The 16088-nt window shown below is 34.7% G+C and overlaps 1 protein-coding gene across 5 annotated transcripts in view; it reads right to left on the reverse strand.

Moving 5' to 3' along the window:
* FOXJ3 (forkhead box J3) overlaps positions 1-16088 on the reverse strand; it is a 190403-nt gene that overhangs the window by 37065 nt on the left and 137250 nt on the right. For 3 of the 5 annotated variants that reach the window (XM_007492924.3, XM_001381575.3, XM_056795314.1), the window contains one exon: positions 7919-8020. The exons of the other annotated variants lie outside the window; for them this stretch is intronic. In XM_007492924.3, the coding sequence (XP_007492986.2) occupies positions 7919-8020 (102 nt within the window). The remainder of the gene's footprint in view (positions 1-7918; positions 8021-16088) is intronic. 5 annotated transcript variants of the gene reach the window in all.

Here is a 16088-nt window from a genome sequence, read left to right on the forward strand (position 1 = left end):
AAGACAGTGTGGGAGAGACTAGGAATAGATCAACACCTCACACCCTACACCAAGATAAATTCAAAATGGGTGAGTGACTTAAACATAAAGAAGGAAACCATAAGTAAATTGGGTAAACACAGAATAGTATACATGTCAGACCTTTGGGAGGGGAAAGGCTTTAAAACCAAGCAAGATATAGAAAGAATCACAAAATGTAAAATAAATAATTTTGACTACATCAAACTAAAAAGCTTTTGTACAAACAAAACCAATATAACTAAAATCAGAAGGGAAACAACAAATTGGGAAAAAATCTTCATAGAAACCTCTGACAAAGGTTTAATTACTCATATTTATAATGAGCTAAATCAATTGTACAAAAAATCAAGCCATTCTCCAATTGATAAATGGGCAAGGGAAATGGATAGGCAGTTCTCAGATAAAGAAATCAAAACTATTAACAAGCACATGAAGAAGTGTTCCACATCTCTTATAATCAGAGAGATGCAAATCAAAACAACTCTGAGGTATCACCTCACACCTAGCAGATTGGCTAACATAACAGCAAAGGAAAGTAATGAATGCTGGAGGGGATGTGGCAAAGTAGGGACATTAATTCATTGCTGGTGGAGTTGTGAACTGATCCAACCATTCTGGAGGGCAATTTGGAACTATGCCCAAAGGGCGACAAAAGAATATCTACCCTTTGACCCAGCCATAGCACTGCTGGGTCTGTACCCCAAAGAGATAATGGACACAAAGACTTGTACAAAAATATTCATAGCTGCGCTCTTTGTGGTGGCCAAAAACAGGAAAACGAGGGGATGCCCATCAATTGGGGAATGGCTGAACAAACTGTGGTATATGTTGGTGATGGAATACTATTGTGCTAAAAGGAATAATAAAGTGGAGGAGTTCCATGGAGACTGGAACAACCTCCAGGAAGTGATGCAGAGCGAGAGGAGCAGAACCAGGAGAACATTGTACACAGAGACTAATACACTGTGGTATAATCGAACGTAATGGACTTCTCCATTAGGGGCGGTGTAATGTCCCTGAACAACTTTCAGGGATCCAGGAGAAAAAAAACACCATTCATAAGCAAAGGATAAACTATGGGAGTGGAAACACCGAGAAAAAGCAACTGCCTGAATACAGAGGTTGAGGGGACATGACAGAGGATAGACTTTAAATGAACACTCTAATGCAAATACTATCAACAAAGCAATGGGTTCAAATCAAGAAAACATCTAATGCCCAGTGGACTTACGCGTCGGCTATGGGGGGTGGGGGGGAGGAAAAGAAAATGATCTATGTCTTTAACGAATAATGCTTGGAAATGATCAAATAAAATATATTAAAAAAAAAAAAAAGATATCCAAGAAAGTGGAATGACTCTAAAACACAAGAGACATGTTAAAAAATAATTTATGGGTCCAACAATGTTAAATAAATGCCATAGAGGTCAAAGAGGGTAAAAACTGAGGAAAGGTCAATGGATTTGTGAAATGGCTCAGCTAAGGTAACCTTTTCAGTATTACAGTCATGGGGACAATAGCCAGTTTACCAGGAATTAAGGAGAGAATCTGGGTTAGGGAAGAACTTCTACTTCAGATAATCTGTAAAAAAACATATTTGCCATATAAAGGGAAGAGAAATATAGAATGGTATTCAAATATTATGGAACAACTAAAAGTGGAAGAACATCAAGCTTTTTATACATTTGAGAAACCTAGGAGTAGTTGCAGCAAATTTGCTAGGAGGACTGATGATGCATAAAAAACCAAATGACTGCTGAAACAAGGTCCTAAAGGAGGCAAGGCAGAATGGGATAAAAGGCATTGGTAGTCTTACAAAGAAGTACAGGGATAGAAGAAAAGGAGAAAAGAAATAACAAAGCTAAGATGTTTTGAGGAGGCAAAATAGTGAATAAGAAAGCATCATTTAAGGTAGGGGTACAGTTAGGAGCTTGAGAAAAGAAACATTTTGAACTGTCACTAGGTAGACAATAAGAGTAGAGTATAACAGCAAAGGCACAAAAGTAAAAATATCTGCAAACCAAAAAAGATAACAGAGAAAATAAGCATACCATTTAGATATGTATTTAACTAGATGACCTTTGATATCCTTTTTAAATAAGATTCTTGGTTTGTAGTTCACAAAAACCAGTGAAAGGCAATTTTATTTTGTAGATTCTGAATCAATGCAATTCTATGTTTTGTCAACACAATGCAATTATAAGACTTGATATTTTAAAAACAACATATCAAAGAATTAAAATAAATTCAGTTATAAGGGTTTAGTTTATTGAGGTAAATGCATTAGTGATACTTATGTGACTGGGAATCAACAATTTGGTCTCTAATGTCTTTGCTTGCTACCACAGGGAAATTCAAATAAAATTAAAACTTTTATCTTTAATTTATATTTTCACAAAGCCAAAAAGAATTCCAAAGGCTTTCCAAAGTCTCTTCAAAGATGGCTGTTTAAATTTCCCCAAAGAAAACTTTTAAATTTTATTACCCTTATAGGTGTTCACTAACCTTCTGATTAAATGTAATACAAGTAGAGAAGTTGCAATGTTTGCAGGATCAATGGAATAGATACAGGATAAATTACCTTAGCAATCTAGTGCTTGATAAACCCAAAGATCACAGCTTTGGGGATAAGATGGAAAAGAGTAAGACAAAAACTAGGTGTAGACCAATATCTCACACCCTATACCAAGACGAGTTCAAAATGGGTATATGATTTAAACATAAAGGGTGATATGATAAGTAAATTAGGGGAACACAGAATAGTTTACCTGTCAGATCTATAGAAAGGGGAAGAATTTATGACCAAACAAAAGATAGAGAACATTACAATATATAAATGAATAATTTTAAGTATATTAAATTTAAAAGGCTTTGTACAAACAAAACCAATGAAACCAAGATTAGAAGGAAAACAACAAACTGGCAAAAAAAATTTATAATATTTCTCTGATAAAGGTCTCATTTCTCAAATATATTGAGAACAAATTCAAATTTATAAAAATACAAGCCATTCTCCAATTGATGAATGATCAAAGGATACGAACAAGCAGTTTTCATATGAAGAAATCAAAGCTCTCGATAATCATATGAAAAAATGTTCTAAATCATTCTTGATTAGAGAAATGCAAATTAAAACAACTCTGAGGTACCACCTCACATCTAACAGTTTGGCCAAAATGACGGTAAAGGAAAGTGATTAATGTTGGATGGGAAATGGCAAAAGTGGGATATTAATACATTGTTTTTGGAGTTGTGAACTGGTTCAACCATTCTGGAGGACAATTTGGAACTATTCCCAAAGAGCTGTAAAATAAGGCATACCCTTTCATCCAGTAATACCACTACTAGGTCTGTATCCTAAAGAGATCACAAAAAGGGAAAAAGGATCTACTTATCCAAAAATATTTATAGAAGCTCTTCTTGTGGTGGAAAAGAATTGGAAATTATGGGGATGTCCATCAATTGGGTTATGGCTGAACAAATTGTGGTTACGACGGTGTTAAGAATACTATTGTACTACCAGAAATGATGAACAGGAAGATTTCAGAAAAAGCTAAAAAGCTCTACCTGAACTAATGTAGAGTGAAATAAGCAGAACCAGGGGCAGTGTACACAGTAACAGCAATATTGTAGAATGATTAACTGTAAAAGACTTAGCTACTCTCAGCAACTCTCCAAGACAATACTGAGGGACTGACTCATGGCAAAGAATGCTGTCCACTTCCAGAAGATAAACTGTTGGATTTGGAATGCAGATCAACGCAAATGATTTTTCACTTTACTTCATTTGGGTTTTTATTTTGGGGTTTCATATGAATATATTTGGTTTTATATGAGTATTATCTAATAAAAATTAACAACTTAGAAATTTTTTGCACTATTATATATATATGTAGCCCAGATCAAATGGCTTACCAGCTCTGGGAATAGGGAAAGAGACAATTTGGATCATATAACTTCAGAATACTTTCGTGGGAAATTGTTATTACATGCAACAAAATAAAATATCTTTACAAGAACAAATAATTAAAATAAAGTTTGTAGGCAAGACTGATATCATACAATATCATATTAAATAAAATTATAGAGGATTTTGTTGCTGTGCTGTCCTTATTTACATAATTCAGAAAACTTGATATTATACTGGGATATCTTTAATAGCTGTTTAGATAGGAAAATTTTGCCATTTCTACTTTAAAAATTAAAAGGTAGCCTTTAGTCAAGAATGCAACTCACTACTATGGCAATGTTCCTAGGCAATTATCCCCACACCTGTAAAATGTAAATATTCACTGTACTACCTAATTTATGGGTTGTTATGAGGAACAAATAATGTAAAATTCTCTATAAATATAAATAGTAAAGTGTTAAGCAAACTTAAGCTAATATCATTATCATTTCTCTATATAGCACATTACCGCTGGTAAAGAACTAACCATATATGTAAGTAAAAATATATAAGAGCTTTGTTCCAATGAATTTATTGCCATACTTTTAAGTTCCTTAAGAGGTTTATGGATGCTCTGAGACCTCAAACCAGCAACTTTTCATATAAGCTTGCATACAACTCTATTGTTACTGTTAGCAACTGTCAGTATAGACAGAAGAGGAAAAAAACTCTCTCTCTCTCTCTCTCTCTCTCCACTTTTTTTAAAAAAGATTTTATTTAATTAGTTATTTTAGAACATTATTCCTTGGTTACAAGAATTATGTTCTTTCCCTCCCCTCTCCCCACCCCCTCCCGTAGGACACGCAATTCCAATGGGTTTTACATGTGTCCTTTATCAAAACCTATTTCCATATTATTGATGTTTGCACTAGGGTGATCATTTAGAAGCCTATATCCTCAATCATATCCCCATCAACCCATGTGATCAAGCAATTTTTTTCTTCTGGGTTTCTACTCCCACAGTTCTTTCTCTAGATGTGGACAGTGGTCTTTCTCCTAAGTCCCTCAGAATTGTTCTGGATCACTGCATTGCTACTAGTAGAGGAGTCCATTACATTCAATTGTGCCACAGTGCATCAGTCTCTGTGTATAAGGTTCTCCTGGTTCTTCTCCTTTCACTCTGCATCAATTCCTGGAGATCATTCCAGTTCACATGGAATTCCTCCAGTTCATTATTCCTTTCAGCACAATAGTAGTCCATCACCAACATATACCACAATTTGTTCAGCCGTTCCCCAATCAAAGGGTATCCCCTCATTTTCCAATTTTTTTGCCACCACAAAAAGCACAGCTATGAATATTCTTGTACAAGTCTTTTTTCTTATTATCTCTTTGGGGTATAAACCCAGCAGTGCTATGGCTGGATCAGTCTTTTAGTGTCCTTTGCACATAGTTCCAAATTGCCTTTCAGAATGATTGGATCAGCAATGCATTAATGCATTAATGTCCCAATTTTGCCACATCCCCTCCAACATTTATTACTTTCCTTTGCTATCATGTTAGCCAATCTGCTAGCTTCTCATCACATTTTTTAAAAAACACATGGACACATACAAAATGTTATATCATGACTGCCTGACAAAAACTAAACAGAAAGGGCTTTCCCACATTTATTTTATTTACAGATTCTCTTCAGTATGAATTCTCTAATGAGTTTCCTAAGTGATGGCCTATTGCAGATGGCAGTCCTATACTAAATCTCATTTATAAAACCATTAAATCAATTCAAATGCCACCTTCTGCATGAAGTCTTCCTTCCCAAAGATACTATGTATCTGTTTTGTATGTTTTCTATATATACCTATACATGTTCAGATCCTCATTTAGCTCCCTGAGTATAGGGACTGTTTCTCTTAATCTTTGATTCTCCAAGTGCCTAGCATAGTTCCTGGAACATAGCAAATGCACAATAACTGCTTGCTAATTAACTGATTGAATGAATTAAGAATTTACCAATTTTTAACTCTGCCACAATAGAGCCCATATTCAATTTGTGACCATATCAACTGAAATGGCCACTGAGAATATAAGCCAATAACCTCAAACTGGCTAAAGAGAGTTACTCTATTCCAGGCATGTGCAATTCAAATGGCAGGCAAAGCAAAAGGCAGCCCCCATGCATCTGTTCTAGGTTTTCAACTTAGAGCTCTGAAATACAGTCTAAGGGGTACTGCACACCAAACACATGGACACCTGCATTTTATCTAAGAGTCCAGCATGGAAACTTCTGGCCTTGGATTACTATGAAAGTGCAATAGGCCTCTGGGTAGCCACTGATGAATATCCTGTATCATTACTGTGTGGTGATATATATATATATATATATATATATAGAGAGAGAGAGAGAGAGAGAGAGAGAGAGAGAGATAGAGAGAGAGAGAGAGAGAGAGAGAGAGAGAGAGAGAGAGAGAGAGAGAGAGAGAGAGAGATAGAGATAGAGATAGAGATAGAGATAGAGATACTGTGTGGATATACATAAATGGGAAGAGATCAGAGTCCATTCTAAGATGCTTCTTAAAGGAATAAGTTATTTATATATTATGTTAAAAGTTCACAAAGCACTATTTATATATAACATTTAAGAAGTTAGAAAACTGAAGCTTGGGGATGAAATAATTTGTCAATGTGTCAAAGAGCTAATAAATCACGGAGCTAGAACTTGAACAAAGTCCTCTGATGTCAAATCCAGTACTCTTTCCTTAACAGGAGAGCTTTAATAGTTTGTTATACAAACTATTACTTGAAATAATAGCTCAACTTGTCTTGGAATGGGGACGGGGGCGTAGTTTAAAAGATATGGGTAAAATACTTATTATACAAATATCACTATCATGGAAATCTCTGTTATGACTTTAAATTATTTACAACTAAGGAAAGAGAAAGAAAGTTTAAATGGGGACCACACCACTCCTAGTAGTTAATCAGACATTTATCCCTTCCACCCCTTTACCTTTACTAAAGAATGGTTTCCTCCATAGTAACCAAAGGGAAGCAAACTATGAGCCCATAAAAATATTTCAAGGATTATTTCAAAAAATACTTCAAAAATATGCAAGGATTAGCTTTCTCTTTTTTTTCCCCTAAAAGAAAGGGGGGGGGGGCAATAGTAGAGGAGAAATAATACCAATATTTTCAATAAATCACCATATATTAACATGAGTTATAAGGATTAAGTCCATTTCTATAATGCAAAAATATGATTTCATTGGTGGGGGTACCTCTTCCATTAACACTGAGTATTTCCTCTATCAATTTTTCTTGTAACTTAATAGGAGTCTTTGATAATTGGTGTGGCCAAAAACGTCAACAATTTATGGTCAAGCTCAGTGACAAATCTCTCCATTATTAGCTGGGTTGGTGATAAATTGTGTAAAAATGGAGATTTGAATCCCTGACTTCAATCCCCAGAAGTCCTTGGCAGTTCCCAGAATGCCCTATAATCTCCCCGGAGATGCCCACGTAGGCCGAGAATAAAATGGGTATTGAAAACTGACTGTACCGCCTACTTGCTCTCTCTCTGCTTCCACTTCTAAGCACGCGCATCTCTCTACCTAGCAGGCAAATGTAGCAAGTAGGTTGCACGTGCTTTCTTATTTTGTATTTCTTTATTTCTTAATTCTAATAATCTTTAATAAACCTCTAAAAATATAATACTTTTAGTAGAGAAACTAAATTTAACGGTTACAATTGTTAGATATTCAATTAATCAGAGACCATACTTAAATCTTTCCACCTTCTACCTATCAGGACAGATCTTCAATGGAGGAACTAGTCCACAACTCAAACAATTCATAATATCTCTATTATGGAGCCAGGTTTAAAAGCTACAAATTTGTACAATTTTCAAATTCAACCATACAGAGCATTAAAAATATATGATAAAATAAAGGGAAGTGAAATGAATTATACAATAACATGTTGACAGCCAAAAAAAAAAGAAAGAAATTACTTTGTTAGTCACAGTGTTGATTGCCAGAGTTGGAGAGGCACTTCCCGAAATAATACACTCCATTCCCAAAGAATCTGAATCTATGCTATATGGAGTTGAGGCCTAAAATGCAAGAACAAAACAAATAATTAGCAGTATATAACCTGAAACAAAGTTAATACAATTTAAAAAGGATTTCACTAAATCCTCCAGTTCCTGATGTGGTAACTTCTTTCCAACACTCAAAAGAAAGAGCTCAACTACCTATTGAAGGCTAATTTGTCCTTTATAATACTGTATCTTTGCTATATAGCCTAGAGTTCATTGAGGGCTATCTAAACACTCCTATAGCTTAAATTATCACCCAACCAATATAAACTTGAAAATAAGTTGTGGTATATGCCGATATAAAAAGCAGATGTTTTAATGTATTTTACATATCATTATCTTGAGCATTGAAGACACATACATATCAAACAGGGTTATGTGGGGTCAGGTAGGTTAGTTCAGTGCAGAGAGTCAAACCTGGAGATGGGAGGTCCTGTGTTCAAAATCTGCCTCAGACACTTCCCAGGCCCAATTATCTAGTCCTTACCACTCTTCTGCCTTGGAACCTATTCTTAGTATCAAATCTAATTCAGAAGGTAAAGGTTTTTTAAAAAGGAGTTTTTTGGGGTGCTTTCCTTAGAGCAGTGGTTCTCAACCTTTCTAATGCCGTGACCCTGCAATACAGTTCCTCATGTTGCAGTGACCCCAAACCAAAAAATTATTTTGGTGGCTACTTTAAAACTGTAATTTTGCTACAGTTATGATTCAGGATGTAAATACCTGATATGCATTATGTATTCTCATTGCTACAAATTGAGAGGTTGAGAACCGCTGCCTTAGAGCCTCAAACAGGTTCATTTTGGTTATACTATAGAAAGACATATTAGAAAAGTTGGGTATTCTACCAGTTGAGACAACATTTGATCTAATTTTGTTCAATTAAGCAAATACTTATTAAGCAACAAATAAATGTACAAGGTTATTGTTAGGATCAAGTGCACTCATTACTGAACACCTACTATATACAAAGGTTCTGTGGGGATGAAACTACTTTAAGATCAAGGGAATTCAGAACTATAAAGAACTCTAGAGGTAACAAAGGTTGACAATTTCACTTCACCGATGGGGAAATTCAGTACCAAAAGGTTAATTAACTTTCCTAAGAACACCCAGTTATTAAAGTGACAAAACTAAAGTCAAACTTGGATCTATTTATTTCAAAACTTGTTCTTTAAGAATTAGATTAGAAGGAAAACAGAATAGCCTATTTTACAGTGTCTTCTTACTAACAAATATGAAGAAGCTTTAGTTTTATTAAGAGGTTTTTATGGAGTTTTGTGATGGCTCTTTTAAACAGGTGACAAATAATAAGAAAAATATAAATTAGGATACTATAAATTTTCTAGCTTTGAAATTTAGATGTCAGGCAGATTTTTTTAGCTACCCAAAAAATGGGGGGCAGGGAGAGAGGAAAAAGAAAAGTCATACAATTAATATTGGTCATTAGTTTGTAATTCTGTGTTATGGCTCAAATGAAGCATATGAAAAAAGAATATGGAAGAAACTTCTAAAAAGAGTCCAAAGAACAAGCTAAGTCTCTTTGGTAACATATTTATTGAATCAAATCCACAAGCTCTATCTTCCATGTATATCATCTTCTGGGTTCTCTTTGTGTCATAGGCAAATCTGGGTTCTTTGAGGTTAAACTAGAAGCCTAAAACATCTGGTAGTTCTTTTCAAGTAAAGAAGGAATTCCTATAGAAGACCAGCAAGGATCAGTAACATGCTGTGTCTACTGCCTGAATGGTAGTTTTGCTATGTTTGGAGAGGGATAGCATCATGATGTTAGTAAAATAGTGGAAAAATACTTTTGGTCACAACAATTCATGAAATGTCATGCACCAAGACAAGGAGGACCTATGATCTGCACTGGAACAGAGAATACATAGATCAACAATACCAATAATCTTCTGGCACTGAAGTATTGCATGTCCAAAAAAAGAAACCCCTCTGTAATATAGGGTAAAATGATGAGGAAAAGGTTGCCACAGCACCTGGCATTTCCAGGATTTGACTGACCTTGGTATAAAAATAAACCCAGCAGTAGACCTTCATAGTCTTTTTGTGGTTTACCAAGTGTTTTACATTTATTATTTGTCATTGATCTTTACAATTCCTCTTTTATGAGGAAAGAGAGTAATTGCCATACCTAAAGCTACTTCACTAACAAAAGATTGCTCCAAAGAAGTTCAAGAACTTTTCAAAAATCAAAGACACTTCTTCCACAAACTTCTCCAGGCCTTTATACTTGGAAGGAACTGCTTCCCTTCTCTGTATTCTAACACTCTATACTTATGCACATGTATTTTGTGGAACAGTAATTTGTAAATTAGGTTGTTGACTCCTTAAAAAGTGATCTTGTCATTCATCTTTGTAACTACCTTAGCAGTAGCAGTATATAAAATATAGTTTTATTCAAAGTAAGTGGTTTAATAAATGTGTGCTGAATCAAAGAATGAAGAGATCTCTGAATATACGTCCTCCTGCTTTCTAGGTTACTGGTATCATAATCACAGATTTCTTTATTTCTAGAATTCTAGCCAGTGCTCTACATTAAGGCTGAATAGTCATAAACTGTACATCACCCATGTCTTTCTCATCAGGAATATCCCATTTTCTCTATAAATAACAATCACCACTTACCAATCTGCACATGATTAATTTCCTTTATGAAACGTTCTTAGAAAATTATGACTCTCCTCAATAATGCTAAGATACGTAACTTAAGTCAATCCAATCCATTAAGTATTTATACATATCTGTTAAGTCTGAGACATGGCAAAATGGAATGTATACTCGCAAGGTTATTGTTGTTGTTATAAGGATCCAAAGAAATATCATAAAGTGTTTTGCTAATCTTAATGCACTACATAAATGTGAGATGTCACTGTTATTAGGAATCGGGAATACAAATGAATAAAAACATGAAAAGATACAGTTCTTACTCTCAGGGTGTTTCTATTCTACTGAGGGGTTAGGAGAAGAGCTACATCACCAAACGTGGATACACATGATAATCAAAGGTAGGAAAAAGCTCTGAAAACTAGGAGCCAAAATGGACCATTCATAATTACACTGTAGAATCATCTCAACCTAATAAATAATTACAGCTTCCAGTTGTACAAATGGAGCAAGAAGCCTAGAAACAGAAACAGGAGTACCAAATAATTCAGATAGCTTATTTCCTTTAAGGGAAGTACCCACTTTTAATAAAAATGGAAACGTGGTATCTGTAAGACAACATACACCTTTTAGCCCTGAAGATTTAAATAAATTGAAGGAAGATATGCCATCATTTGAGGACGAACCAATATTAATTATAAAAAAATTAGAGAACATATTCAGAACTTTTGACCCCACTTGGTTGGATGTTGAGAATTTATTAGAAGCATTATTGACAAAAAGAGAGAAAAATAATATCGTCTCTCTGGCTAATCAAAAGCGAGGTAAAAAAGAAAGTTATTGGCCAACTGAAGATCCACATTGGAACCCCAATGTTGAACTGGATCACACAAAACTAAAACAGGCCAGAGAAGCATTATTGACAGCCATGAGAGCTTGTTCTGATAGACCTGAAAAATGGTCAAAATTTGAAAGAACCCTACAAGATATTGATGAAACACCGTCCCAGTTTATGGACAGACTTATTGACGTAGGAAATACATATATGGACCTTGATTTATCCAGAGAAAGAGACATTAGACAAATACGTAGGCAATTCATTGAGAATTGTTGTTCAGTGGTAAAAGACTACTTTAAAACTAGCTGTCCTAATTGGGACTCTATGGACCTTGAAGAATTGAGGAGAGTAGCAACCTATGTTTATAAAGGTCGTGTAAAAAGACCTGAGGAAGACAATACATCAGTGGAAGATTTAAAGAAAGAAAATGAAATGTTAAGAGACAACTGAAAAATAAGGGAGAGACTATAGCCCCTTTGCGGGAATTCACAAATAAATCAGTAACTTGCCACTTCTGTGAGAAGAAGGGCCACAAAATGATGGAATGTAGAACCTTTCTTAAGATGATTGGAAGAAATATGCAGTTTAATAACAATTTTAGAAATAACAACTATAGAAATGATGATAATGGTCATAGAAACCAGAATTTTAGAAATTTTAGAAATTATAATAATGATTATGGAAATAACTATAATGAATATAGAAATAAGAACTTTAGAAACTAGAATTATAGAAATAGGAATTGGGAAAATAATGACAATGCTCAAAATGAAGAAAATTATAATGACCAACAACAATATGAGAAATGGTGCTCGTCCAAAAAATACTCGGGGTGCTAATGACCCTCAGGGAGGTGCCCTTCAGGAGGTGCCCAAAGAACTTCCCAAATATAATGAAGGTGATTCTTCTTAGACTCAATTGATTTTGTTGATATTAAATAACCTTTTTCAGTTTTGTCTCTACTCCAAATAGTAGGAAAGGATGAATAAAGAACTTAAAACTATGATTGGAAAATTATGCACTGAGACACATTTAAAATGGCCTGAAATCCTACCTCTGGCCCTATTTTATCTCAGAAGCAGGACTAGAGGAGACCTACACATCTCACCATTTGAGATGCTTTTTGGACATCTGCCTATACAGGCTAAACTTTTCCCCCTGCATATACCTCACTATTAGGGGGAGATACTACTATTGCTTCCTATATACAGGAGTTACCACACAAACTATGTGAACTTCATGAATCCAGAGCTGCAGTACAAGCCGGACTACTAGATTTTTCTCTTCATGACCTGAACACAGGAGACAAAGTGTATATTAAGAATTTCAAGTGAACTGGAGCAACTCAACCTTCGTGGGAAGTACCATTCCAAATATTGTTAACTACTCCAACATCTATAAAGGTTGGAGAAAGGGACTCTTGGATTCATTGCTCACATGTGAAGAAAGCATTTTCTGCTGAGACTGATTGACTGTATCTTATCACATGAAGGAGATAATAATCCATTGACAAGTGGATACTTTTTTTTTCAAGAACACATCGAATTACTGATTTTTTCCTTATTTTTATTATTGCTTATCTTTTATTTTTGATCAGAATATTTTATTTTTTCTCATTTCTTGTACTAAAGGTACACATAACTAATATTAATATTTTCTTTTGCAGTAATACAAGTTAATGTGTGTGTGTGTATATATATATTTTTTTTTATTCTTGCTATAATGTCAATGCATACCCAAAAGCTTTAAACTATGGGAACCTGCCATTTATTGATAAAATGTTATGAGACTGTGATTAATGTTAATGTATGATTCCAGAATAATGGGATAAAAACAAGGAGCACAGACAACCTGAAAAGTGCCAAAAAAGACAACACATGAAATACTAATGTGAGACTCGAGGTTGTGACGCTTGACATATGTTAAGTCGTAGGACTTCCTTATATCTACACTCTTTGTAAAGTACTCATACAAGTACAAAGTTTAACTATCATGCTGGCTCCCTATATCTCTGAGAATGTCAAAATTCAGACAAGGGAATGACATTTCCCCATCAAAACAGAATTCTAATTTTTTTCTTATTATATTATGGCAACTTCCTCTAGTTTTGGCTGCAAATGGATAAATGAAATATTACTGCATTCTGTCCTATAGACTTGTGGGATAGAAATTACTTTAAATTGGACCTATACAAGGGCCTATTTTGAATTTTTTTCCTTATGTTTTTGGTTGTTTTTTTCTCTTCTTTTGATAATTGACTCATACACCCCCATAACTCAACATTGCATTCTGAGCTGAACTGGATTTTTTTAAACACCTACTTCAGGGGGGATTGTATTTTAATTTAAAATCCAGGAATTTTTATTTTTATTTTTTTAAGATTGTACTTTTATAAAAATCCAAGATTTCTATTTTTGTTCGAGAAAAGATCTTCAAGAAAGAAGCTTGATAACCCATGAATCCAAAGAATGAACTGTTGCAGAAAGATGCTGTAAAAATCTAGACTACGTCAAGAGGATCAAGAATGAACTTTGGATATGGTTGATTGAACTGAACATTGAACATTTATTGTAAATGTACACATTTATGCCAAAAGGGACTGCCCCTAATTTGGCTTTCTGTCAATGCGCACAGGAAAACATTGGTTTTTGCTTTTTTTCTTTTCTTTTCCTCCCCCACTACTCTAATTTCCTCTTAGAAAATTGAATATTGTGTATATCTGTAGTTAGAAGTGCGTTTAGGACTACAAATTGATTATATTAAATGATCAATGGGGAGACTAGTCTCCCAATGATCATCAGGGGGGATTGTGAATCTTAAAAATTCTCAGACCCTACTTCATAAGGTTAGGATTGTGAATCTTAGAAATTCCCCATTGGGACCTTTCCCCATTTGGGCAGTGAAGGTACTTAGATCAGGAATGTGAGGAACTCTACATCACCATACTTAAGCATGCCTTAGGGGAAGATAAAGTTGTAAACTCCTTTCTGAACAATGAAAAGTACTTAAACCCATACTTATAGTGGGACAAGAAGTTCTTAGGCCATGCCTATTTTAGGACTAATACAAAAGGGCAATAAGTACCTATAAAGGTCAAGCAATTTGTGAATTTACAAGGAACAAAGAGGTGAGAAACTTACTTAGAGGTTTTCTGGTGTGAATTTAATAAAAAATTTAAAGCCTTCTTGGGTGTGAACTAAGAATGGTCTGTCCTTTAAAAAAAACATCTACTATGATTGGTAGATATAAGGACTTAGGGGAGGTGACATAGGAGAAAATGCCCTTTAAATAGGAGCTCAGATTCATTCAGATGGGCATTCAGATTCAGGCATTAAGTTGGTGGACTCAGCTGAGATGAAGCTGGCCTGGTGTCACTAGAATCTTTGCTTGGACAGATCTTGTGGTAAGTGATTAAGGACTGACTGATCTTTCTCTTAAGGGCTTAGGCCTGAGTTGGCCAGGGCTGCCCTGGGCTGGCCTATCCTTTTCTCATTATTCCCCTTTTTCTCTCTTTCTCTCCTTTTCTTTAATTCCTCATTTGTATTAATTAAAATCTCTATAAAACCCAGCTGACTTGGGTATATTTGAATAATTGGGAATATTTCCCTGGCGACCACCTTATATTTGATTTAAAAATAAAACACTGTAATGAAAACATTTCCTGTGGTCACAACTTACTCATCCACTCTTATATCTACTACAATTTATATCTTCAATTATTTTATTCACTACAGTTTATGACACCAACTATTTTTAACTCTTACAGTTTATAGGCTTCAATTATTTTAATTATTACAATGCAGATATAGAAACAGTGAATCTTATTTTCTATCAAGGGTAGCTAATGAGGTGGCTAGAATACTGAGCCTGAAATCAGGAATCTACATCTTCCTGAACTCAAATCCAACCTCAATCACTTAGAAGCTGGGCAAGTCAGTGACTTTAACTTTTATTTCAATGCCTAATCTAAAAAATGAGCTGGAGAAGGAAATGGCAAACCACCCCAATATCTTTGCCAAGAAAACCTCTAGGGGGTGGGGTGGGTAATGAAGGAGTGATTATGATTGCAACAACTTGACAACAACAGATTTTCTATCAGGGTTTACTTGACAACAATAAATTTTCTATCAGGATTTACTTGCTTGCAAGAAAAAATGAAAATATAACCCCAATAATCAATATTGCCACTAGAAACTAGAATATCTTAGAATTATTACAAAAATAGTTTTGACTTCAAGGACTCCTGAAAGCAATCTCAGGGAGTTTGAAGGGTCCTCAGACCATGCATTGAGAATCACTGAACTATACCATTAGTTATGCTCTGTCGTGAGTTTATGATGCCTACGTAACATCAAATTTGAGATGTACAAATAGTGATAAATAACTGATACTCAGAAGAGATTAGGGATAAATAAATAGAACTGAGATTTATCTGCATAGAACCTATGGAAATTGATGAAATCACCAAATGAAATAGTACAGAGAAGAGAGTTGGCTGTCCAAGACTGAGTCTTGAACTCCCATAGTTATTAGGCTTGACTTGTATTTAAAAAAAAAAAGGCAAGTGTGGAACCAAAAAAGTCACAAAAACCTAGAAAAGAGTTTCCAGAAAGAAAGGGTGGC

Source organism: Monodelphis domestica, chromosome 4 (genome assembly GCF_027887165.1).
Source record: "Monodelphis domestica isolate mMonDom1 chromosome 4, mMonDom1.pri, whole genome shotgun sequence".
In the NCBI taxonomy this organism is placed as follows: Eukaryota; Metazoa; Chordata; class Mammalia; order Didelphimorphia; family Didelphidae; genus Monodelphis; species Monodelphis domestica.